The sequence below is a fragment of the Symphodus melops genome (genome assembly GCF_947650265.1).
Source record: "Symphodus melops genome assembly, chromosome: 8".
NCBI classification, from domain to species: domain Eukaryota; kingdom Metazoa; phylum Chordata; class Actinopteri; order Labriformes; family Labridae; genus Symphodus; species Symphodus melops.
Genome location: NC_136698.1, coordinates 16230545 through 16257312, shown reverse-complemented (window position 1 = coordinate 16257312; position 26768 = coordinate 16230545). Strand labels below are relative to the sequence as shown.

At 40.5% G+C, this 26768-nt stretch overlaps 2 protein-coding genes across 2 annotated transcripts; one reads left to right on the top strand and one right to left on the bottom strand.

The window, feature by feature from the left end:
- Positions 1–1163: 1163 nt before the first annotated feature.
- Positions 1164–14572, top strand: erich3 (glutamate-rich 3). Its single transcript, XM_079349549.1, has 14 exons — positions 1164–1426; positions 3212–3305; positions 4259–4384; positions 4487–4558; positions 4726–4854; positions 6480–6638; positions 6849–7058; positions 7256–7436; positions 7804–7990; positions 8233–8456; positions 8553–8702; positions 8944–9318; positions 10405–10539; positions 10646–14572. The coding sequence occupies exons 1-14, from the start codon at positions 1407–1409 to the stop codon at positions 14002–14004; spliced, it is 5421 nt and encodes a 1806-aa protein (XP_079205675.1). The 5' UTR covers positions 1164–1406; the 3' UTR covers positions 14005–14572.
- Positions 14573–14716: 144 nt separating this feature from the next.
- On the bottom strand, positions 14717–26467 carry tnni3k (TNNI3 interacting kinase). The gene is made up of 25 exons (XM_079349551.1): positions 26352–26467; positions 25951–26059; positions 25718–25803; positions 25367–25464; positions 24979–25089; positions 24792–24890; positions 24531–24669; positions 23895–24039; positions 23712–23816; positions 23472–23566; positions 23225–23374; positions 23055–23138; positions 22726–22782; positions 22052–22144; positions 21908–21965; positions 21631–21825; positions 20566–20670; positions 20426–20478; positions 19459–19511; positions 18818–18950; positions 18387–18496; positions 17193–17252; positions 16928–17097; positions 15732–15811; positions 14717–15215 (listed from the first exon to the last, which is right to left on the bottom strand). The coding sequence occupies exons 1-25, from the start codon at positions 26389–26391 to the stop codon at positions 15136–15138; spliced, it is 2508 nt and encodes an 835-aa protein (XP_079205677.1). The 5' UTR covers positions 26392–26467; the 3' UTR covers positions 14717–15135.
- Positions 26468–26768: the final 301 nt, after the last annotated feature.

Below are 26768 nucleotides of genomic sequence, written 5' to 3'. Positions count from 1 at the left end.
GTTTCTTCATTTCCACTAGAGGGCAAGAGAGGATCTGAACATGTGTCTGCTTTGAATGGACTCAGATGATCAGGTGAAAAGGTTTTACTCTGAATCTGATGTTGCTTGGTCTTCACTTTATATCTTTATTTTAACTATAGGTCTATAGTTTATATATTTACAAACATTTAATTGTTTGCAATCTATGTGATTTAAGCCATACAATTAAGCAGTGTCAATACTTTCTTAAGGCATCATGTTCACATTATTAAATGTTTATTAAATGTTTCAAGAACAGCTTTCAAATAAAAATCCCAAACACATCTCTTTAAGTACTCTCTCACTTCATGAACTTTCCCTTTCCATTACAGATCTCTGGGGAAATAATCACCTATCACCTTTCATTTTGTTGCTCAAAGTAGTTGTTTACAATATCTAAGAAATTCATTATTATGTTTCATGTCATCAAGATTATCAGGACCAAAATATGTCAAAAGCAGTTACATGGTATGATTTTTGCATGTGTCTCTGTCACACATAAAATGATTTTTTGTTTAAAAATGATCAAACTGTCCACAATTATATCATAGTTTTACATTGATAACTGCATTTTGTTGTCATAAAGCCTTGAAATACATCTATTGTCCTCCAGATTATTTTGTAAAATGAAATGAAATGAAAGTCTCTGATTCAGTCTAATGGACTGAGTGCTTCAGTTTGTCAAGTCAATTTCAATGAAGTCATAACTTCAAATGTGACATTGTTTACATTTACAGATACAGTCTTGTACTTGCTCACGTCTTAAAATGTTGGCATCTTCAGTGCTGATAGACCCCCCGCCCCACCCACCCCCCAGACTGACCTCTTGAAGCCATCTAAAGGGGGCCAAATGGATGGACTAAACTTTTGCTTAAGTATACCTCTGTGTGTGTGTGTGTGTGTGTGTGTGTGTGTGTGTGTGTGTGTGAGAGAGAGAGAAAGAGAGAGAATGTGTGTGTGTGTGTGTGTGTGTGTGTGTGTGTGTGTGTGTGTGTGTGTGTGTGTGTGTGTGAGAGAGAGAAAGAGAGAGAATGTGTGTGTGTGTGTGTGTGTGTGTGTGTGTGTGTGTGTGTGTGTGTGTGTGTGTGTTTAGATGTTAGCTGGACTTCCTGCAAGATGAAACCAGCCTCATTGGATTGGCGTTTGGCAGCATGGTCACGTGATCTCCCATGGCAACCGATGAGTGTCATCAGTTCCGCTCCAGGAGAAGTGCTGCCTCAGTGCAGTTCAGCTGGCAATTTACTGCCACACTTTAAAACAACTCTGCAGGATAAATTTTACCCCAAATTAGCCTTTGTACTTTTTTAGCGAGGACAGAACAGAGGTCCAGGGCCACTGTTACCCGATTCATAACAGAGGAGACATTAAAGAGAGCGCGAGCTTAAACCATGAGTCACCTCAACCCGGGGTAAGTCCACTTTAATATCTCATTTTTTCAAGTCCTCTGTGCTGAGTAGGCTACCTTTTTTTTTTTTTTTTTGTCGATCCTTTTCATTATCAATCACGATCATTTTTGTTGGCTGAATCTGACTTTTTTTTTAGTGCTGCAGCTTCTCTTAGAAAGAGGAAATTATCTTGTATGCTAAAAGATGATTGGATTCATAAACTTGATCACTACACAGAGGCTGCAACTTTAAATTGGGTTGATAAAGATGCTAATGCTGGTCAACTTTTAGGCTAGTCAACCAATATGTCCCAATTGAACAAAATACAAACACATGCCAACAACATCATGAACACAACTGTACAAACTGAAGGCCCATAATTATAATAATAAGTTTCCCCTGAGGCTGTAGGCTATTCACTACTTTTACATGACTAAATACCAATAGGCTTACTAGCTTTATAAATAAACCAGAGGTTTTTTAAAAAAGAAAACGTTTTTTAAAACACTTAAAAATGTGTTGCTTTGACAGCATGTGAGGTTGAACTTAGCCAGAGAAAATAAAGCACAAAGTTAAGCTAAAAACATGCATGGACTAAGAACACATCAGTGTGACTTTACTGTGTTAAAAGTACCAGAAATAAAACATTAAAGTAGAGTGGGGCAATTTTATGCTAATGAAAATGATGAAATTGACCATTAATTATTTCATACAATGATTTTCAAAAGTGCCTCTTTCAATAGATTTGAAAGGTTCATTAGTTATTTTTCAACTATTATATTGACATGTACTGTTGATCAGTCAATTTAGAAGGCATTTTGTGAAAAACAAACAAACAAAAAAAAGTCAATTATTTTGGCACCAGCATCATAAACCAATATTTCCAGGTGCCTTTTCCCCTCATGATGAATAAACAGAATGTCTCTGGTTTGAAGACAAACGAAGACAAACAAAATCCTCTTTAGCTTTTGGAGATACCGATACAACATTTTTCAGAATTTTCTGTCATTTTCTAGATGAAGTTCAAACACAATACTTGAAAGATTACTGGAAAGTGTTTGACTGCACAGCTGCAGTTCTTATTGACACGATTATAGGCTGTGAATTTGGCTGATATTTTCCTAACTAGCAAATACTAATGCCACTGTCGGACTATTATTATTTAACACACACATTCAACACAAAAACAAATAGTTTAAGAAGAGGAAGCAGCAGCAAGCACAAAGGACATAGAACAGGTCTAATAGGAGGAACACTGTGAAGCAGAAACAAAGTCTTCTGTGAGCCTTCTTAAAGAGCACTGCATCAGAGAAAGCAGAGACTGAAGTGTGATATGACAGCTGATAGTCAAACCACTATGTTGTGGTTCAAAAAGAAACTGGCAGCCAGAGCTGAGGAGCATCAGAGACAAACAGCTCAGGTGCACAAAGAGCAGGCCCTAGGGTTAAGTGTGCAATCCCCTCTAATTCCGGTGCGTAATCAGACACTGGTAATAGACCCTATAGTTGTGAGATACTGTTGTCTGACACACAAATGCTGGAGGAAATCGAATCTGTGTTGGAAAAAAAAACACTTTCAGAGGGGCTGGGCTGTAGACAAACTTGATGTCTCATTAATGAGGACTACAAACAAACACGGTGTAGTGCCACAAGAAACCATTTGATTAAGATTTGGGTTTTTGTGTAAACTGTAATCAACAAGTCTCAACATATTCTTGTAGAAAACAGAAGTGAGTCCGTTTGTCAAGGATGAAGTTACTGAACATATTCAGTGTCTCTTTTGTGTTTTTGCCCGTCTTGTTTCTGTAGACTTCTCTCGGCGTACAACAGTCTCACAGACAAACATCTCGCTGGATACTTCAGCAATACTCGCATCAGGAGACACCTGCAGAGAGCTGGACTGGTACGTCAGCAGGAGGATGAGAAGGATTTAATTCTGGCTTGATAAAGGTCGGACCAATCACAAAAAACGAAATAACATTGGGTGGGCCCATGACGATCTATCTCTATGATTACTGTTGTTTTAGTATTAAAAAGGACCGTCAGCCATAATGTGCTACTCAGGGCACGATAAAGGCCTCAGCCTCCACAGTGTCTCCATGTAGTCATAGTGATAGAAAAGAACAACATCGCTCTTCTGAAGGGCTCATGTCTCTTCTTTAAAAAAAAAAAAAAAGTCCTGCACAGCTCAGTTGACAGGTTCTCTTGAGCTTATATTGTAATGTTCAATCTACCAGAGGTTCATTAGTTTCTCTATCAAAATAGGTTTTATCCAAACAGGAAGTAAAGCACCCTTATCATAAGACGGTACATACTGTACATCCAAAATATAAACTTAAAAACTTTTTTGAAATGCAATATAATGGAATTTTAAAAATGCGATTAAAATGCAATTAATCTAAATGAACTCTTGAACTTCTCCCAATAATCATTTGACATTCCTAGTATTAAACAAACTGACAGGAGTTCAGACATTTTACAAATGCTAAATGTTAGCTACGAAGTCATACCATGTCTGTGTGTTATGGAGAACTAAAGTCCATTTAAAGTGAGTATTTTTAACGAGCTACTTTTCCATTAGTCCTCCACTTGTCAGAAAAACCTCACAGGGTTTTACACGTTGTTTGATTTCAAGTCAAACCAAATGTGGGAGAAGGCATTTTGACACCAAACCTCGCACTTTTAAATGAACTGAGTTTTCTGACTCAGATTGTGACATCGACTGTTTCCATTTAAGTACCGCAAATCTCAAGCCAGTGAAAAAAAAATCCCATAGATGCAAGACATAGAACTACAGAAATGTTACGCTGTTGACCCATCTGAGCAAAGAGAGATTGAGATTATCGTTGTTATCAGATCACCAGGAGCGGGCGTATTGTTCCAGATAAGGAGTACAGACACAAGCTGATCCAGAGAACCCACCAGAAGCATGTTCGAGAATGCCTGGCTCAGGCCATTTTCCACAAGGTGCTGGAGATGGAGGTAGGCGAAACACAAAGGAAGGAGAGAACACGTTAAGCTGATCCGTGCACCGTCGTGCTTAAAAAAAAAGCTACTAATTAACTATGTGCATCTCTCATACAGCGTGTCCATCAAATTGAGATCAAAAGGAAACTGGAGGAGTTTGCAAGGAGGGACAGAGTACACAAGATCAAGGTACATCATTTACAATTAGACTCTGCTTTGCTGCTCTATTTTGTAAAATACTGACTCCTTAATCAATGCAAATCAGATCTGGCCTTTTTTTTTCTTCTATAATAAGCTGAACTTCAAATTGTGCATCTACATATAACAACGATACTGTCACTGGTCTTTTTTGGAAGGTGGAGCGATCTAAAAGGTATGAAGAAGACGTCATCCACATCCTTTCCCCACGTCCTCCCACAGGTGCCAAGTGCACCCGCAAACAACACTCTGGACCAGACGGAGAGCACTCTGAATCCTCAGAGTCTGTGAGTCAAAATGTCTGCTTAAATAAAGATCATTTGTTGCTGTAAAATCAGCTTAATTATGTACGTGAATGATGCGAGCCCCCCTTTTGACCAAAGAGGAACACCACTGATCCCCTTTGTTAATTAACTGACTTTAACCTTTAATTATACCATCTCTATCATGCAAAGAATGTTTTTTAAATGTCACAGTACAGTACAAAATAGTCTCTGAGATTATGCAAACGAATCAACCTTTAGTTAAATAGACTTTATAAGTCTAAATACATGGGTCAACCAGCTCTGGTAAAAATCACATAAAAGTTGGATAATAAATCCATAAAGGAGAATAACATTATGTGAGTCAGGCTGTTAATCTTTTTCATTGTAAGCCAGTGTGAATTTAGAAAAAAATATTGTTGCTGATAAACATATGAACACAAAGAAAAGGATCAAAACCTCAAAGCCACATATGTCATTGATTTTGCCTCAGGAAATATATCATTATTTATGAATGCCAGTTGTTGGCTTCTTTACACTGGTGTTTAAGAGCTGTCTCCTCTTCGCTCTGCGCTGGCCGGGGTTAGATGTTGTATTACAGGTGTGTTTTCTTTAAAAGTTATAGATCTTAAATCCAGAATAAATAGATATCATAACCCTGGTCCTGATCTCAATGTCTACTCTTTGAATTCTCTTTTGTTCTTCAGTCTGCAGTGATCTGACCTCAGCAGGTGGAGGCTCGTTTCAATGACAGAAACAGGGAAGTGTTGGGAAAATGTTGAGGAACATTAGGGAAGATTTCTAAAATGTACCAGCAGGAACCGCATAATGGAGTATCTGTATTATTGAAACGACATTATGCCTTATCCCAAACGTATCCAAAAATAAGTCCTTATTACATTTAAATAATAAGTGTTTCACAAAGCCACACGTCATCCAGAGAAACAAACGGCTTACACCAGTTCATACCTTAAAAAGCGTGGAATGATCTCAGCAACTTTTTAAAAGGAGTTTCCATAACCATCTACCTCATTAAATGAACTCAGGTGGATGAAACCATAGACTGCATATAAACATGGACTGAGTCTGAGTGAAATCCACTGGTTTCTTAAGGGCTATTTTAAGAGCCCATCCATTGGGGTTGCCATATTGGAAATGTTGACTCTCACACTTTTAGTCAACCTGACAACAGGGGACCAGCTAGAGCTGAGCCTCCTGACAGAACCACCACAGTGCATTTGCTATCAGTCAGATTAGTCACACCCCTAAATATGCATAAATCATAACCTTCTTTAAATCAGAATGGATGAGTTCTCCAAAAAAAAAATGGAGGTTGCCTCTTGGAATAAACATTTGAAAAAAAGAAAAAAAAAAAATTCTGTGTTGTGTTTTATGCACAAGTGGTATCAAGGTCTTTTACAATTAAGTGTACTCCAATAATCCCCATGATTATCAAATATATTTATTGTAATCAATTTAATGTGGAGACCCAGGAAGAAATGGGTTATATGTTGTGAAGTATGTGTGTATGTATATGAAGAAGAAAACTAATTTGACCAATGACTAGTGAAACACAGGAAAGTGCTGAATCACGCACTGTATCACAAAACATTCATCATCTCTGTGTGTTTGTTTTACGGCTGCTGCAGCCGGGCTCCTCTCGACCCAACACTGCTCCAGGGAAGATGCAGAGGCCGGTGCGTCTGAAGCCGATCCACAGTAACAGCACCACAGCTTCTCTGAGACGCAGCTCCCCTTACAGACTCCACGAGTCCTCCAATGACAACAACCAGCCATTCAGCTGCACTGTGAGACAGTGACACATGAGACATACACACACACTCACTCACTCACTCACTCACTCATTCATTCATGTGTGCACTCGTTTAAATGTGATCACATTGTTTTAACTCTTTTCTCAAACATGTTCACAGCCACTACTATTACCCTGCTGCAAAAACAACACAATGAGATCTTTCCGCAGCATGTCTTTGTTAACTTCTTCTCTCGTACTGTAGGTGAACAAGGAGTCCCGCAGACACGTTAACACGATGGAGGCCTCGCAGGGCATCTCACCCTACGTCCTTCCAGTCATTAACAACTTTGTCACTCCTGTGCCTCCACCCACCAAGAGGAAAGAGAGGGGGTTCAAGCTCAATCCCAGCGGCACACTCAGAGGCCGCAGGCTGCGTCCAACCACTGCCTCCAGTGGAGCTGACATCACTGAGGTCTTTAGCTCCTTTTGTGTTTTGGATTATGTTGGAGATGCGTTTTGATTTTTAAAAGAATAAGCACGAGAGGGTAATATTATATGTCTGTGTTCGTCACTTTAAAAAAAGGTTTGTATGTGCAGATGGGTCATCATCAAGGAAGTCATTTCCTCCACTGGGTTAAATTGAGTTTAAATATGGTATCGTCCCTCCAGGACCCCCCCATGCTGAGGAGCTCAGTGCACCAGAGCAGAGTGCTTGTGAACATGATGTACTTTGGCAAAACAGTCCACCTCTCCCACGACCTGACAGACATGAGGGACGAGGTCAGAGTGTTTCAGCAACACTGTGGAGGAGAGAACCTGTGTGTTTACAAGGGGAAGCTTTGTGAAGGAGGTGAGGGTAACGATCTGTTTACACCAGAGTTTAGCATGCATACGGTTCGACTCGATCACAAGTGGACATCTTGAGCACTGCAGTTATGTCTGGGCAGGATGACTTCAAATCAACATCACGATTCATTGAACACTTTACCTTGATTATGTTTAATGAACCTCTGCAGATCTCTGTTTGTTTAAAAAAAAAAAAAAAAGCATCCTTGCTGCTCTGCATTGGAACAAATCACAAAATCCTTCTAGTCTAAAGATAAATGTATGGTGTTTTTTTTATAATGGAAAGCTTTAACGATGCTTTTTTTCTGAAACATCAACGTGACCCTCACAATCATCCTGCCTCATATCTACTTCCTTAATCTCTCCCTCAGAGACTTTCCAGTTCATTTCAAGGCGACACCGCGGTTTCCCCTTCAGCTTGACGTTCTTCCTGAACGGGCTGCAGGTGGAGAGGCTGAGCTCCTGCTGTGAGTTCAAACACAGGAAGGGCTCCAGACTCGGTGGCAGGCACGGACACTTTGGATTCTGCGGTGTGGCGGGAGCCTCGCCCTGCTACAAGTCAGTCCTCCTTTTGAGGCTAGAAAGAAATATCACTGATTTTAAACATCCAAGTTGTTTAAGAGAGAACTAATGCTTGTAGATTTAGTCAAGCATCAACTCTGTTTTAACAAAGGAATAACTACCAATGCATACCAGGGCTGCTTATTAACAAGAAAGCAACAATTCCTTTTTGCAAAAGAAAAAAAGAAAAAGAATGTAAAATGTGTTCTTTGTGGTTTGTGTATTTTGCACAATTCTAGATGTATCATTGCAATGGGATTGGACAAAAAGCCCACTCCTCCGCCAAAGAGGGTCAGAGAGGATCGAGGAGGAGAGGAGTCAGTCATCACCCTGAAAGAAGCTCCTGAGATGAGAGCAGAGAGGACAGGATCCCATTCAGGGAGTGAAAGTCGCCGAGCTCGGGACATGGAGGTGCAGGATCGAGAAGACGCAGCAGCGGAGGAGGAGGATAAAGTCAGAGACGGTACAATGATTGAAAACATCGAGGTAGAAAAAAACAAAACACTTTGAATGTATTTTCAGTATAGTGTTTTTTTTTAACTTCACTCTTCTTCCTCAGACTATGAGGAAGACTTTGAAGCAGACGATGAAGGCCCTGCGGAAGATACCGAGGCAAAAGAAAAGAAATCGCCATCTCCACGTGTTGAAATGGAAAGGAAGGTCGGAGAGGGAGACGCCTCTGAGACCGAAGACGACCAGGAAAAGGATGGTGGCTGAAATCTCTTTTTTGAATTTCTGCAGGAAAAGAAAATATTTGCATTAAAGAAGCATTTTATAAGCTATTTTATTAATTTGAAAAATGGCTTATAATTAAGAATAAAAGCAAAGACACTCTTTTTCACTATTCTATGGTTCTAATATTTAACTGAGCTCCGTATTTTAATGCACGTAATATTGAGTATTTTAGAGATTTTTTTCATCAAAGATTTTTAAATGTTTGTTTTGAACAGAAGACTTGAAGTCCCGGTCCGGTTCCAGCTCGTCGTGCAGTGACCGGGAGGAGAGCGACGCTGAAGTCACCAAAAACTCTGAAGAGGAAGAGAAAGCTGAGCAACCAAAAGAGGCCGATGAAGAACAAACGACTGCTCCACCAGAAAAAAAAGATGAACTGCAACGAGGACAAACCCCCCCCACTGAGGCTGAGTCGGCTGCGCCTAAAGAATCTGATGTACCGAACAGTGCGGGGGAGAGCACAGGGATCAACATCTCCTCTGACACGAGCGTCCCATCAGGGAACGAGAACAAACAGAGGGACGGCACGTCGGGAGAAAAGGAGTCGGAGAAAACAGTAAATGAGAGTAAACAGGAGGAGGAACAGGAGAGGGGTGAGTTTAAACCTTCTAATACAGCTGTGGAGCTTTGATGTGATGGAATGTATCCGTCACATTTGGATGTTTTTTCCACTATTAACACAACTCAGTCAAACTGTCAGTTTGTCATATTTTAAATTGCATAATGACTTAGTCTTATCTATTAGTGGAAAAATGATGTGCATGTTGTTGTTTTCCTCATTTTGCTTCGGTTTGTGTTTGATGATCTTTGTTTCATGTTCTCATGAGGCAAACTTTAGTTTTATTCCAAGTGTTTGGAAGGCCTTTGTTAACTTGTGTTTTGTGAAATGTATCACTGTCGCACTTCTTGTTAAAGTGAGAATGATGAGAATTCAATTCAAATACAGTTCAGAAGCAAAACAAAAAAAAAGCATATGCAAAGTGAAATTTGATCAGAAGGGGAGGATGTTTTCACATCCTACAAACATCATCTTGTTGATAAAATTCTGCAGCTTTGAGGAAAAAATATTCACGCACAAACGACACCCGATCAATCCAACTTTGACTTATAGACTGTTTTTTTTTCTCCTTGTCTGTAAAGATTGAACTCTCATAATTGTAGATAGGTTATCATTTATAAAACAAGAGTGGATTCCACATCCAAAGTTTGCCTCTGATATTTGTTTGCATGAAACACATGAGCGCCAAAGTTCAATATTTAAGTTTCTTTCTGACATTTTTTAATCACCAGATTCTTTGTCATGCGCAGAGAAAAAAAAACACGATGTTCAATAGGAAAAAAGACTTTTATAATTGTGCATTGTTTCTGCTTTTGCTGTGTGAGGAAAGATTTATTTTTTATGTTTTCCTTTGAGCATGTTTGTTATCCTTTTGCATGTCGTGTTGTTCTTCTTTGTTTGTGTCTGGAAAAATTAAAGTACTTTTGTGAGTTTATGGCTTTTGTGGGGTTTTTTTTTTCATTTGATTCTTTCTCTGTGTGCATTTGTTTTTCCCAGATTAGGTTCAATACCAAATAACATTCAGGCATCATGTGTCACACTGAGCGTCTCACTCAAAGGTCAGCCTATGATTTCTTAAAACATGAGCGTGTATCAGTGTTGTTTCTTCTTCTCTCCGAAGCCAAATCTGTGCAGGAGAAACTGGCAGAAGCAATTCTGAAGGAGTTCCAATGCAGCTCTGAGCCTGAACTGAGTGACACCAGTACAGAGGACACAATTGAGTCTGTCACTAAAGGCCAGGAACGGGACCACAAGGGTACCAGATGCTTAAAAAAAGTTAAGCTGCAAATGACAACCTTTTCGTTGAAATACACATTTTCCAAAATGTGCTCTCTTTTTTTTTTTTTTTTTTTTTTTTGCAGATGCAGTTGCAGAGAAATCAGTGACAGCTACTGAACAGAAACAGACGGTCGAAGAGGAAACCAAATGTGATGAAGGTGTCGTTGCTTTAGCTGTTTTGGTGCTTGATCAGGAGCAGACGTCTGAGCAAAAAGACCAAGAAGAAACTGAACAGGAGCCTGATGAGAGAGAAATCAAAGATGAGCGCAATGACGAGGTTAAATCAGAAGAGGACAAAACTACAGCAGTGAACGATGAATCAGAGGAAGCACGACATTTGGGTGCAGCTCTGCTTCCTGTACCTGTAGAAAGAACTGGCGAGGAAGACAAGACTTCAGAGGCTCGAGAGGATTTAGCAGATAAACCCACAGTTGCTGCTGAGAAAAAGGAGGACAGTGAGGAGACAGCCGTGGCAGAGGATTATGTGCTTCCCCAAGAGACAGGGCAAGGGGCAAAAAGCAGCGAGGGAGATGAGTCATCGCCATCAGCTCCAGATAAAAAGACTGATGAGACAGCAGAGAATGATAATGCGGAGGCGATGACAGCGAGCAAAACAGTGGAGATGAAAGCAGAGTCATCAGAGGAGCAAGAGGCCCTCAGCTGTGAGGAGGCACCTGTAACCAGAGCTGCAGAATCAAACACTGAAATCACAGAGGGGAGCAGGGAGCCCGCAGATGAAAAAACTGCAGATACGAGTCAGGAAAATGCAAAAGATGATAGCATTAACGATATTAACAGAGAGTCAGTGTCAGCAGAAGAGGCCAGTAAGGATGATAATCAACAACAGGAGGAAGAGCAGCCAAAAAATGAGGAGGAGGAAATCGATGATAAGAAAGAGGAGAAATCTGAAGAGGAAGGTAAGGAGGAAGAAAAGCAAACGAATGCAGACGAGACAACAGAGGGTAAAGATTGCGAGCAAAGGCAAATGCATGGAAAAGATCAAACAGAAGAAGAGAAGAATAACGAGAGTAGGATGGAAAAAAATCCAAACGAAGAGCAAGCTGAGAAAGCCCACGGCGAGGAAGATAAGGTTGCAAATGTGGAGCGGGCAGACGAATCAGAAAAGACGGAGAAAGATGAGGCGAGCGAACGCGCCGAGAATCAAGACGATGACGAATGCGTCAAAAATATCGCCACGACTCTGATAATGACAAGTGCAGCTGACGAGATAAGTGAGACAATCGCAGCTGGCGATGAAGAGAAGCAAAGTGTCGCAGGGAAGGCAAAGAGAGAGGCGCTCGAGAACGAGGCAGAGCAAAATCAAGCTGCAAACAATAAGGACAATGAGGAATCTGTCAGGAACAAAGTTGTGACTCATACAACTGTGGAGGTAGAAGAAAAATCAGAGAAAGCAGAAACGCCTCACAAAAGGGCAGATGGCGACAATAATGAAGATTGTGTGGAAAAATCTGAGGGAAAGAATGAGTCAGCAGATGTTGGGGACGATGAAGCAGCAAACATAGCACTCGTGACTGTGATGGCTGCGGAGACGCTGAACCAAACAATGGAAGCTGAAGATGTGACGAAGACAACTGAAGGAGGAGGCGACAATAGTGACGAGGGAGAGATCGATGCTGAAAATGGAGAGATCTCGGCTGGAGCCGAGAACAAACGTGAGGAGGACGAGGCTCAAATCGAGGGCGCGCGTGGCACAGCAACAGCCGAGCAGACAGAAGAGGAGAGAAACGCCGAAGCTTCAAAGGAAGACAGCACAGAGGTGAAAGACGGCTGTGTGGAGTCTGGAGATGCTGCTGAAAAGAACCATGCCGAAGAGCCGGCTCAGGCTCCTGTCGATGCTGTGCCGGAAGTTGAGGCTAATGAAGAAGATGACAGAGTCGAAAAGCAAGATCAGTCAACCAGCAATGAGTCAGAGCTGGAGAAATCTGGGACAGATAGAAAAGAGGAATCTGCATCAGATGAAAGACGAGACACCGAGGAAACAAAACAAGATGAGAACGGCAACTTATCTGAGAGCGATCATGAAAACAGAGAGACCAGTAAGAGCGATAATATCAATGAGGTTATAGTAGCTCCTATGATTGATCATGCTAAGTCTACAAGTCCCACAGCCATGGATTCAGATGATACAGCTCTAAAGTTGGAGAGATCCACTGCACTGAAACTGTCTGACTCAAACACCGAAAAACAACCGAATACTGAGGAAAATGTTGCTGCGACGGACCTCTCAGCCGCAGATGGAGAGAACGGAGACACAGAGGAGGCGAGCAAGGCCTCGGAGGAAGGAGCGAGTGTTCTGCTCAAGCCTCCTCCTGCAGAGTCGGCACAACTTTCTCACCAAAATGAGGCAGACGGAACAGAAAAGAGTGCTGAAGTAGTTGAGGAAACTCCGGAGGATTTAGCGAGAGAGGATCTGGTCACAAACTGGATAACCATGCACCAAGCATCCAAGTTTTTTGAGACATTCGTGGAGCCGTTGGAAGACTTGAAGGAATTAAGTCAAGAGGCTGATGTGTCAAACTCCAACAAAGAAGGGACACAATCCACAGAGCTACAGAGGTCAGGAAGTCCTCCTGAGATTTCTGAAAATGTAGAACTAGAGAACACACCAAAAGGTATGAACGAACCGGTGGACAAGACCAAACAGGGAGAAGGGAAGTCGGGCATCGAGAGCGAACACCCTGAAGATGGTGACCCGTATGAGAAGGGCCCGGCAAAAGATGTAACGCAAGAAAAGAATGAGACTGAGGTTCAGGATTTCCTTACAAAAACAGACAGTGGACAAATTGATAAAGAGTCTGTGCTTGGGCAGGACGTGAGACCAGAAGAGCACACAGAGAGACGTGGGTCTGTGGAAGAAGACAAGGTTAACAAAGTGTCAACGCAGGATAACACTGACCAGATTCATGTCTCCAAAACTGAGGTGGAAAGCATCACAGGCGCTAACCTTTCAGTAACTAGTGGCAAACCTGAGAGTATCCCCGAGTACCAAATTGATGAGAAAACAGCTGCAGTATTGAATGACAAAATAACAGCTGTAGAAGAAGAGAAAGATCTGCCTTCCTCTAAAACAGAAGAGCATGGGAGGCTTTCACCAACTCCAGAAACGTTCTCCAAATTTAGAGTGACTGAATCAGAAGGTACAGAAGAAACGCTGGAAAAAAGTCGCGAAGTCACAGAAATAAGTGATTTCACACAGTCCAGGTCAGATGATGGAAGCCACGAGGAGTCACACCATGAAGAGGTCAAACCAAAACCAGCAGACGCAGCCATCAATGGAGAGAGTAGAGAGCTGCAGCTGATCCAAGACATCAAACACACTCTGAGTAAAGACCAACTGAGCACTTACTCAGTGGATGAAACTCTGTTCCCTCGAAGTTCATACCCTTTACTGGGTGTAGCCAGTACAGAGAGTGGACATTGAAGGTGCAGTGATGCTTCGCCTCTGTTTCGTCATTGTTGTTTCAAATAAAACAAACATGACAGTAGTTAAATGATTTCAAACTGAAGAAGATTTTGCACTTTGATTAGACAATCACATTAAGACATACAATGAAGAAACGATTACTTCATACAAAGGCCCTTGAGGGGCTTGTGGTTTCTGTTTACATAGCAATGACTTCCTTCAATCACTAAAAAGAAGAAGCTGCATTAATGGGTTTTGACTGCCGCATCAAATGTTTACAATAGGCCATCTCTTCCTTTTGTTGCAAACAAAGAGGCCTCTGCGAGGGATCAGGTGCAGCCGCTATCATCTATTACATGTAAACGGATACCCCGCCACTCACATTCACAAATAATTCAATAATTCATAGTTGCTGAACTCCCGCAGCTTAGTTGACACACTTTATCGTTACTTCTGCAAACACTACCTCCTAATCAGAATAATTTACTGAATATTTATTAGTAGGTTACCTTTTCACCTTTTTATTGCCAGTGTGAGTTTGTGAAGCTCTATTTTTCGAGTCTGTTTGAGGCATTTACTGAGTACTTGATGTGTGATTTAACCATTAAAAACACATGCATATTGACTTTCAGCTTTATTTATTATTTTATAGAACAGTTCATAGAGTCAAATATCAGGGAGGGAGGGAGGGAGAGATAGTGAGGAACGACATGCAGGAAGTGGCCTGCAGGTTGGTTTACTGGGGGACTGAAGCCTCTGAACCAGAAGAACTAGTCACGAGGCTAGCAGCACCACAGACTACCAGCTCCTCTTTTCATGAGGGTGTGTGGACACTTAATGTCAAAAATAATACGCACATTAGAATTCTCAAAGCTTGTATTTCAGATTAAATGCAAATCGTGAAAAACAAGTTATGCGTGTCAGACAAAGAGTATTTACAAAGATCTTGAGGTTTCAATTCAATATTTATGTTACATGATTTGTATAACAAAATGTACATAAAACAAGAATATAGGATCTAAAAGTATGCTTAAAAAAAAAGGTCATGCAGTATGTTTCAACTAAAGTTAGTTTAGATGTCACTTCATGTTTACCCCCATTGATACAGTTTGAGAGCAGCAAACCGTCCAATAAAGCATCAATGACTGTTCAGTTACTGTCTTCGAAGCTGCCGCTGCTGCTGAAAGAAGAGCAGAATCTCACGGTGCTCATTGGATCAGACACGTACCCTGAAAGAGAGACGAACCAATGAATAGAATTACTCTTTTTAAGAAAAAACCCTTTTCATTTGTGCAAAATGATCATACTGAAAATAATATTGAGTCAGCCCTGCAAACATACCAGTTAGAAATATTCAAAGTGTGTTCATCCGCCACAGAAAATAGTTCCCAACAAAAGCACCTTTAGTTCTTGTTTGAGTCACTAAATATAATCATCTAGCTGTTTAAGGCAATGAACGGGTCTTTTATTAAGATGAATATGTTTTATATGACTGTGTATTGTATATTTGGAGCAAACAGGAAAGAGAAGTTGTAAGATCTGTACATTTTTATTTTATTAAAATTTATAAATATTATATGGAATAGCACCAGCCTCATCTCAAATCAAACTTTCACCTTGTTTATGGCACAGGTTATTTTTTCTCTATGAATAATATCTGAGTGCTGAAGTGCACTAGTTTCACTTTGAAAAACAAATATTGTCACCATATAATGCTTAAGTGCACATGTGTTTTGCAGACAAACCATTTCGATCGATTGGAGAAAACTGCATGTTCCGTCTGAGCTCCTCCAGTGAAAGTCCTCCGGATGCTCGTCGGCTCTCACTGAAAAATTAAATACATAACATAAACCCTAACTCTAATCCACTGCTAGACAACACTGATACATGAATATACACTGCTTTGTTTACATGGTGAGAGACGGATAAGATGAAGCCAGATAGAGGCAGAAGAAATTCAATATGTAATGTCCCACATAATACCTGCTGCTCTCACTTTCTCTACAGGAGGGACAGTATACAAAATTAATGACAGGTTTGATGGGATCCACACAATGTACCTGCCACTTTATAAAATGGAGTGAAAAAAGTATCTGAAATGTTAACATACACAATATATTTATGTATGTACAGAAACTACATGTGATTAAAATGTGTGTGAAAATAAACCCCTAAAAGATCTTTACTCATTTTAGAAAGAGCACAAAGAGATTCATTAAAAGTCTCAGTCACACCACAATAACCTGATGTCCTGTTTCTGGGTCCATAGAGACTGTTACTAAGCTTTGACTATCTTACAAACACACTGAGTCACACAGCACAGAGGCTCAAAGGCAGGCGCCTAATAGAGGCCTTCCTTCTCGGTCAGAATGCCATGCATGTTTTATTGGGTTTCTTTCCTTTGTTTCCTGTTGGGTATCCAAGCAACTCCACACTTAACTGTTTCAGTAAGGATCTTAAATAATCTACGATTACCTGCCAACACAGCAGTTGTGAGGAGGAGACTGTTTCTAAAAATTAGGTGAGCTCCAGACATGTTTGTGAAATCCCAGCTAGAGTAACTTTACCTCCAAAACATTACATTTAGCTTTCACTGATGAGAAAACAAAAGACAAAAGATGCAGGACTTGTTATATCTGCTTTGGAAAAGATGTGTTTTATTTGTATGGGAGTGTTTTTCCAATCATTTTCCAGCATCAAAAGGCTTTCTTGATGTTATAGCATCTGTAATGTGATGTGAAGCAATGTTAACTTCAAGGGAAAACCTACCCAGCAGTGACAATGGTGAGTGGCCACATCATCTTTTTAACAGTGGGACACCATGTAGAGAGTTTATGAAATGCTTATGTTGTACCGAATGGATTTTTGGAATAATCTAATCATTGTGAAGCAAATCATGCTAGACCTTCACCTGCCTATGAAGGTGCTTTAACTCTCGTACCTCTGAGTCCAGAAGGCATAGGCTCGAGTGTTGAGCGCATACTCAAGCTCAAAACGAGAGCGGAGGGCCGCTACGTGGCTCCGGCCAGGTCCTCCTCGTCCAAGCAGACAGTCTGAGGAGGAGGATGGTGACAGGGAGCCGCTGCTGTTACTGGAGGCTGGCGACATCAGCTGGAACAGATACACACACACACACGCACACACACATGAGTAACCAACATACAGTATAAGTCATTTATTTGCAGAATATGAGGAATGTTGTTCACCTCAACATTGCACAAGCATTCCTCCAGATTGGAAACCACTTCAGAGAACTCAGGCCTGTCCTGAATTAGAAAAAGTGAAATATATTTACATCTGCCATAATTATAAACAATCACACACATCAGGTATAGCCAACACAAGAAAGACACATATTTATTTCCTCAAACACTTGTTTTCATTTGAGTCCACCCACACATAAACCAGGAGTGAACTCTTCTTCAAAGGGGCTCCTCAGATCTCCTGCCTCACTATAAAAGAACAAACAGTGCCACCCTGAAGCTGTTCAATTATACATCACATCCTCAGAGAGGGGCCCAGTCCTGTCTGCTGTCTGCTTCAACACATGAGATTCATGAGTGCAAAAACACAAGAATACTGAACAATAAATGTTAAAATGACTCTTTTTAAAATCATCTCATCTTGTTCTTAGTAAATCATTTCCTCTTCTATTAATTATGATTATTATAGTAAGTTATCAAGCCTATGTGTAAAAATATGTACTGACAATGTATACTGGAGAAAATGTATGTGTATATATATGTGTTCTTTCCTCAATCAAATACATCATTTGTAGTTCAAACCCTGTAAACAAAGTGCTCCAATTCTAAGCCCCACAGGAGCTGGGGTAATGTCCCGTTTAGGTGCTGTTATAAATATAAGTTCATGAAACTTTATGACAGTATAATATCACTGAGGGGGGATGAAACCAGCAGTCAACCTTTAACTGGTAAACAGGAAGGAGAATTACCAAGAGGGAAAAATTGGGCCATTGGCTCTGCTGTGTAATAATGTATCTTAATGAGGTCTTGAGACAACATGCCCGGCTCAGTAATCAGGGACCTTCATCCAGGTCATGTTTGCACCTAAAAGTGAACAGCAATGCAATAATGTATCACCTGGGGACACGCAGGTCATGTTCATTACTGCTGCACATGTTTGCCGAAGCAGCCGACTCAGCGTCAATGTCTCTCTGAGTGTCAGTGGGTTTAAACAGCGTATGTCACTTTATTGATGGGATCAAACACAGTTTAAAACTATGAGGTAGTCTTCACTTACACAGAGGACAACACATCTCCTCATAGACATAAAATGCAATGAGTACTGTGCACTGTAAATGACTGTATAGTTAAAGCTTAAGAGACTTGATCAACAGAGTTCAAATGATATTCTGAAAGAGGTTACATCAGATCTTTTACCTCCGGACAGGCGTACCAGCCTCTCATCAGAAGTGCAGAGATTGGTTTGGGAATGGAGTAACCAATAGGAGGCCTGACGTGATGATAAGCCATGTCAGCTGCTGCAGCCGCTGACGACAGAAGAACATCTAACATCAATCTAAACAGGGTTTTTTTTATCAACCTTGAACTTCAGTGTATGTGAATGACATATTTGTTATTTATATTATTCTCTATGGCTTTTAACTTTTTTTTAACGTCACAATCCATGGGAACACATAGCTTACTAGCCTAATGTGAGGGTTAGGTATAGCATGCACAAATACCAGGAAACCAGCAACCTGAAAGCGAAGAAGCCAGGTGGAATTGAGCCGCTTTAAACATTATCATTCAAACCAGAGCTTTCCCCACAATCACTATTTCAACCTTTGATAGACATAAAGGAAAAATACCAGGTTTCAAGTGAGCAAAGGGAATTTCTCCAGTGAGCAGCTCCCACAGACAGAGGGCGTAGCTGAACATGTCAGCCTTCACTGAGTAGCGTGTGCATTGCGTGAACACTTCAGGAGCCATCCAGCGCAGGTTCTGCACAAACACAAGACACACTCATATGGGCATATGAAGATCCAGCAAGGCACCATGTTGCAGTGTACCATATTTGTATTGTATATGTGTATTTATACATCAGGCCATCATAAACACACTCACACCAAAATTATACAATTAACTGTGCTGTTTCCCAGCAAGGGCAAGGACTTCCTCACAACAAGCAGTTCCCATGAGGTGTAACACACTTAACACTAATCTGCAGGCCAAGCACTCTGCGTAGATGAGTCAGCACATTGAGACAAATTCTGCATGAAGGCAATTTTTTTTTTGCCGGTAATTGATGGCAGGTGCCAAGAGAAGCTCATGGCTTAAACCCCTTTAAAAATAACAGCATTCACTCGCATGCAAGACAGAGTGTCTTTATCCTTTCATGGATGCTGCAAATGGTGTGAGAGAGTTTGTGGACAAAACTGGAAGAAAACAATCATTCCAAAAGGTTTATTGATCGCCAAGTTAATCAAAAAGAGAAAAAAAAATATCTGACCCCTGGCTGCTTGGTCATGTTATCCTCGTCCACAGATTGAAGGAATCTAGATTCTGTAGAGGACAGAAAGGAAATGCAACATTTTAACAATGGTGATCAACAGGCATGCTAAATTTTATTTTTCACTCATACAGAGCAGATCCACTTAATCAAATGTTTATTACTTAGGATAACATGATACTAACACAAGTAAAACAAACAGAAACATAGCTGCAACATTACATATTTGTGATTATTATATTATTATTATCAATATTTCCTCTGACTGAAGCAATGGGTGCATGGTAATAGTACATGTAGAGGTGTGCCAATAAGGATACCAGTCCCAGTATTAGCCTCTGATTCTGCCTCAAATGAGTCATCAAGTGTCAGCAAGTACGACAATCAGTGCACCTTTTCAACCCTTTTCAGGTAAATTATCATTGTATAAAAACACATGACAGTTTAGTATTTGTAGAGTGTAAGTTAGTCAATGCTAGCAAAAAGTCCATAATTTGTGTTTTTTAATGGGCAAGATCATGTGTAATTTTTGTTCTACTTTCTGGTATCAGAGAGGTGCTCATAATTAGCTGGTGCTTAAATTTAAGTATTGCAACATTCAGTCAGGGAAATTAAAAGAAAAAAAGCTATTGGACTATTTGTAGTACGAGAGAAACATATTAGAAACGATGCCACAGCTACAGAGACTTCTGATCAGATAGAATGCAAGCTTGATGACCATTGCCATGTGGTCACTGAAAATAATTTAAGTGATCTTCAATCCTGAGCAGTCATGAGCTCAGGGATTATTTCAACAGTAGATCCAAAGAGGAGCCAAATACATGTACCGGTAATTAAATGCTGGTCAGAGAGCATGTACATCTGTGACATCCCCTGGAGACAGTTCATTCTATTTTACTGTAGAAAATGGTAAATAGATCTTTAATTTTCTTACAGCAAAAAACCCCCAATGCATAACATATCTTACCTCCAAAATCAGCTACAACTGCATGTCCATCCTCATACAGTAGGATGTTGTGGCTACAGGGAACAAATGTATCATAAGTGGTGACAATAGTCATTTAAAATAGCTAAAACTGTCCCACCTCATCCACTGTGGCCCCCCACCTGTTGAGGTCCCTGTGGATTATGGGCTGGGTGAGGTTGTGCAGGTACTCCATGCCCTTGGCCACGTCGATGGCGATGATGAGCTTGGACTGCAGGTCGATCAACCTGTCCATTGAAACATCATTAAAGCAGAAGCCACTTAGTGCCAGATCAATAGTCCCTGCCAATCACGCGCAGCACTTTACACAGATCGATAGGGCAGTCTATAAAGACAGCACCTGGCCACACAGTTACGGAACACTTCATCTGGATCAATGACGATCACGGCCGAGGGGAAGCTTCCAAAGAGGATAATGAGACCTGAAACAGTTGGCTGGGCTGTGCAAACATGTTTGGGTTTTTTTTCTTAATAAATCACTGTGTTACTTCTTCAGGCAGTTTGAGATATTTTTAGATATTAGACCTTGATCACATTAATGTGTGTGAAGAATCAAATGAAAGAAATCCAACCACCCAGGACTTACAACTACTTCACCTACAACAACAACTGACAACTACTTCATAGGTTTTAAATCATTCTTCACTTAATTAGCAGCAGCTATAAAGTTCCAGGTTTACTGCAACAGGGCTCTACAATAGGTTAATTATATATATATATATATTTTAAAAGGGTCATAGTTTTTAACTCGAGGTCATGGTCCTTAGGCTGTAGTTGGCTAAAGTAAATTTGGCTGCATCCTAATAAAAACATTTTTATATCCACCGACATTTTTGTCTTTAAATCCAAAGATATTCATTCAGATATTGTTTTTTTCAATCATGTAAAACTTGGTAGTATAGCTTATCCTCACGTTTAAGAAGCAGGAAACAGATTTTTTGTTTGTGGATAATAAATTACTTAAGAACTAGATCAAGAGAGATTATGAAAGGGTAACTTTCATCAAAACTGCTGTGCTGCAACACCCTGGGTTACTGGATAGTTCAGTCTAAATGTTAATTATCTTTTTGTCAAATTGTTCAAAATATGAGTTCTGTTACAGTTCAGTATCTTGTGTTTCACTGGTCAGTGGGGCACTGATACTGATGAAAAAATATATAACACGTGTGTCAAAAACATTTCCTCACCTCTTCTGCTCGTGCAGCAGAGAGAACAGCGAGCCTCCAGAAACATACTGTGTCACAATGGCAAACTGGCTCGGGTCATCCAAACACGCTCCCATAAACTGGATGATGCAGGGGTGATTTAATCGACAGAGGATGGAGACCTCTCTGCAGAACATGTCCACATCTGACTTTGAGCAGTAGGTGTTGGCTCGATAGCTAGAAACAACGGCAGACATTCACAAGTCAGTTTTTCCCTATACCGAAGGCGTGGTACAAAATGTCTTCTTTTGACACTTACCGTTTGATGGCAACAACTTTGTTCCGACATTTGCCTTTGTAGACTCTTCCAAAGGAGCCTGAGTGTGAGATCAATTCAATGCTCAAAACTACTATCAGATCTCAGAAGTTTTCATTGATTGACAAGAAAACAGGAGGCAGTTACCTGATCCAATAATTTCATTAAATTCCAGCTCAGACAGTTGAAGATGGAAGTGAGACGGGATGCTGGCTCTGAGCAGAAGGACTTCTGCTTTCTCTGAAATACATAGCAGCACTTTTTGCAACCTTATCTCTCACATGAAGAGTTTTACTGGAGTATAAAAATGTCTCTTTAGAGGTCTTAAGTTCAAAATGTTATAATCACATATTTGTAAATCAAAATAAAACTAATGAGCCAATACACATTGGCTCATTAGAATGAGGTCACAATGTTGTATTTTCTGCTGTGAATGGAAGTGAAAAATGAATTTAATTGTTTTTAATTTATTAAAAGGCCTTTAGTGAAAATTACGTAATGGAAGCTATGCTGCACTAAATTTGATGGACTCTATAGCTTATAAGTCATATTTTTCCCTCGGAGTGGTTATGTGCACCTATGCAGAAAGTTCCTCTGAAAGAAGTCAAATAATCATTACTTAAATGAGTTCAATTTCTAAATAGCAGTTATAGATATAAAGAACAGATATCATATCATATACAGATTTAGGTACACATCTGGTTAGGAAAACAGAAAAGTGTTTTCGTTAGCAGTGAAGCCCTTTCCCTTGGTAACAGACAGTGTGTGTGCTGTGATGACAAGTGTGTGAAAATGTGCTGCGCTTCACTCCACCTCACTACCTTTAGTCATGCTTTTGATCTTCCCCAGAGGAGACGGGACAGAAACGTAGGACCCATCTGGAAGAGAGCCGACATGTTCAGGCACATTAATGAGGGGACCTTGTGTGATTCTAGTCCAGGGCCAAGTTGTTTAAAAGTAATCTGATCGGATTAAAGTTATTGATTTGGATAAAATCTGTTTGTTTCTTATAACCAGGACACAAACTGCATCACCTGATCCTGGATAGCAAAACATGTGGTTCCCCAAATCTGGTTCAATCTGATCCAGGTTACTGCTGGTTAACGCTTTAAACAGGCCCAGATGATAGTGTTGAAAAGGGGTGACTCACCCCCTCCTGGCTGGGAGTACTCGTTGCAGGGGGAGTCGTCAGGACGCTTGTAGTGTTTCAGTAAGGTGACGATGGCATCGTGACCTGAGAGAGACAAAATAAAGAACTGTAATATAAAATTTTCATTACACCTTTCCCCACAGCTACGCTCTTTTTCCAAACAGACAGACCTTTTTCATAAGCCCACATCAGACAGGTCTGCTCGTCCTTCTCTCCACTAGATCTGCTCGGGTCGCAAGCTACCAGGTTCATGTCTGCGCCGCTGTCCAGCAGGAACTGCACCAGGCGGATATGTCCATGAAAACAGGCACTGTGTAGAGCTAAAAAAAAAGAAATATGTCAATGCTGCCAAAGACTATTATAATTTAAAGAACAACTGCTCCTACACTTTTTCTATAGAGGAGTTTAAAGAGTGACCTGTGTGTCCGTCTCTGCCCTGATGGTTGACACTTATAGCGTTCTGGCTCAACAAGAACTTGACCATCTCCAAGTCTTTACCGTACGTGCATGCACTGTGACACAAAATACACACTCATTATTATTACCTCACAACAACATCAACCACAGTAAAGGTTCTGTACAGGTATTTCACAATGTGACAACCCAAAGCACGTCTGTATTTGTGTCTATAAAAAGATGTAGTGTGTGAAACTGTACCTGTGAAATGCTGTCTCACTGAATATGTTCTCCTTTGACAGACTCTCTGTGCCAGAAAGCTGCACAATCCCCTTTCCTGCCTCAAATTTTCCATTATAGCAGGCCCTGTTGGAATAAAATACAGCATTTTATGGTGATATGTCCAACACTTACAGCCTGCGACTGACACTGTGAAGCGTTTACAGGTGTAACGGCGTGTCCCCGTAGATGTTGACAGAGTGAGGTTGAATGTCAAAGTTGCCCTGCAGGAGGTATCGGACGATCTCATGGTGACCAAAGCGAGCACAGAAGTGCAGAGGGACATGATCTTCATTATCCGTGGCATTGACTGAAGGAAACAGTTGAAAAGACGAGTTGACAAATCCTCAATGCTATCATTTTCAACTGCAAGACCGTATTATCTCCCCTATGGCATTTTTAAAAGAAATTACAACCATATGCAAGTAAAGAAAATAATAAGCTATGCTTTTATGTTTAGTCACAAATATAAAAAGAAAAATCAGCAATTAACCACTGATGGAGACAGTGTGGACACTGTAAAACACTGCCTCAAAGCAAATGCAAGGAAATTATACAAACCTAGGCACCCAAACCTCAACAAATGGTGGGAAATGGTTGAATAAATCACTGTATTAGATAAGATGGCTTGTCTCTGAGACTTTAAGGTGCTAATCTTTGTAAGATGGGAGAAACAAAACAGTTTTGCTGCAGAGGAGGAAACTATCTTTGGGTAATAATGGATGAGGATTATTATTTCTTTGGAAAACGGACTAAATCAAGAGTGAATAAAAGAAGTACGATAGTAATTGTAGCTTTCACCATTAGCTTTGCTTCCCTCCGCCATCAGAAGTTTGATGATGCCAAGGAAACCTCTGGCTGCAGCCAGGTGCAGAGGACGATCTCCAACTTCACCTCCTGCATTCACATCTGCACCAAACTTCAGCAGCAGCTTTGTCAACTGAGAAGTAAAAATAGTAAGCACATAATATCCGACATCAACTTTCTGAACAAAGTATATTATTCGTCAGTTTTGTGCATATCTATTAAAAAAAAGCAGAGGTTGTTTAGTCACAATTTTACCTGCTCATTTCCGTTATAAGAAGCAATATGCAGTGGGGTGAAAAACACAGCATCCTGAACATTGACATGGGCTCCATGTTGCAGCAGGATATCTGCAGCCTGGTGGAAAAAGTACAAAATTATAAATGTGCTGATTCAATTAAAACATTTTCCTCACACATTAGACCGAAACAAGTCCAGCTCTCACCTCGTGGTGTCCAGCCAGGGTGGCCACATGCAGGGCTGTGAGTGCACCATAACCCAACTGCTGCACGTCTGACCCTCCGTGGAGAAGTGCAGTAACCAACTCAGCATCATCCTATGGTGCAGAAACAAACAGTGCAGAAACTTCTGCTATGGATTAATGTGAAACATGTACAGGCTAGCCATGATTGATCTGCTTCACCACATCCCTTAATAGTAGAAAAAAACCCAGCTCAGACATGAAGCTATACATATATTCTTTGCGTGTGCTTGCACTCCACCATGTGGTAAAACTTAGACATCTCTTAGAGCCAGAAGATCAGAACAAGATCATACAGATAACCTGTCACCTAAAGACATATTTTAAATCTATGTTTGTTACTCTTTAATACTTTATAAGCAGCCAGGTGAAGTGCAGTGAATCCATTCCTGGACAGCCTGGAGGGACGAAGGCCTTTGAGCATCAAGGTGCGGATATGGTCATTGTTACCTGTTCACAAGAAGAAAACAAATACTTGTTTGAAGTGTTTTGTATGAGTAATTTAAAAAGGTAAAAAAAACAAAAACAATAAATGAACTAATTGTTAAGTATTAATGTAGACGTTATATTTATGTTGTTCACTTTTGTGTGATCACCAACAGATGTCATTTCTAGACAATAATGTCAGTCAGTTCGCTGTAATCCTCTCCCGCTGTCACATTTAGTCTGGGAGTTATTAATATCCTCTTGTAGTCATGCATACCTCCACACACACAGCAGAGGTGCAGCAGCGACAGACCCTTTTCTGTTCGGTAGCTCAAGTTCACCTTCTGAAAAGCCTCATCGCAGCTGAGCCACAGAAAAATCAACAACAGAGAAGTAAGCATCAGACGAAGGTGAAGATTCAGAGAATGAAAAATTCATGTTAAACTATAACTCATACAGACTTGAATATATTTATTTTCTTTATTTGAATGCACAATAGGTTTGAGTCACCTGAAAGCAAGCTTGAGATCCACAAGCTCGCTGTCTTTAAGCTGGAGGTCATCTTCCAACTTCTCGATGATCACAGAGTACGACTCACCCACATTCTTCTTCCACTCATCTTCAAAGCACAATTATCAGTGACAAATCAATATGATTTCTTATCAGCCATGTGCAGAAACATGCAGGTTTTCTTCTTTTTTGTAATTTTGCGTGCAAACATACATTTCATTGTATTTATGTTTCAATGTCTGCAACTGTCAGTAACTCACAGTTTTACAAAGAGTTGTTCAACTTGTCAGTCTCTCTGATAGAGAGTAATGGCGGCCAGTCGAGCACTCCACCTTCAATACAGACCCTGTTCTCCGTCTCATATTAATACAATCTCACAATGTCACAAAAGAAGCTATTACCTGTACAAGTCTGAGAGGGTCTGGATTTGTAGTTTCCCATTGATGAGGTCCGTCTCGTGTAAAATCTGCTGTGTATAGTTTGGTTTCGTAATACAATCTTACTCTGTCACAATTGCACAGGTCCAGATAAAGTGGGGATCATGTCTGTGGGCTAAAAATAAACACATTGGTGTGGAATGCCTGACAACTAGGACAACTGATCTCCCTCCATATGCAGGCAGGCTTTTTCACAGTCTGTGCAATTATGTGTGTATGAAAACAAACTGGACAGTCAGTGTTTTGTTGGGGATTTCAACTGTGCTTATTTTATTTTTCTAATATAGATAACACAGCACCAAACCATTCCTGATAATTATTGCAATCAAAGTGACACCTGAAAGGAAAAACAAGTTTGCTTTGGATACAAAATTAAAACAT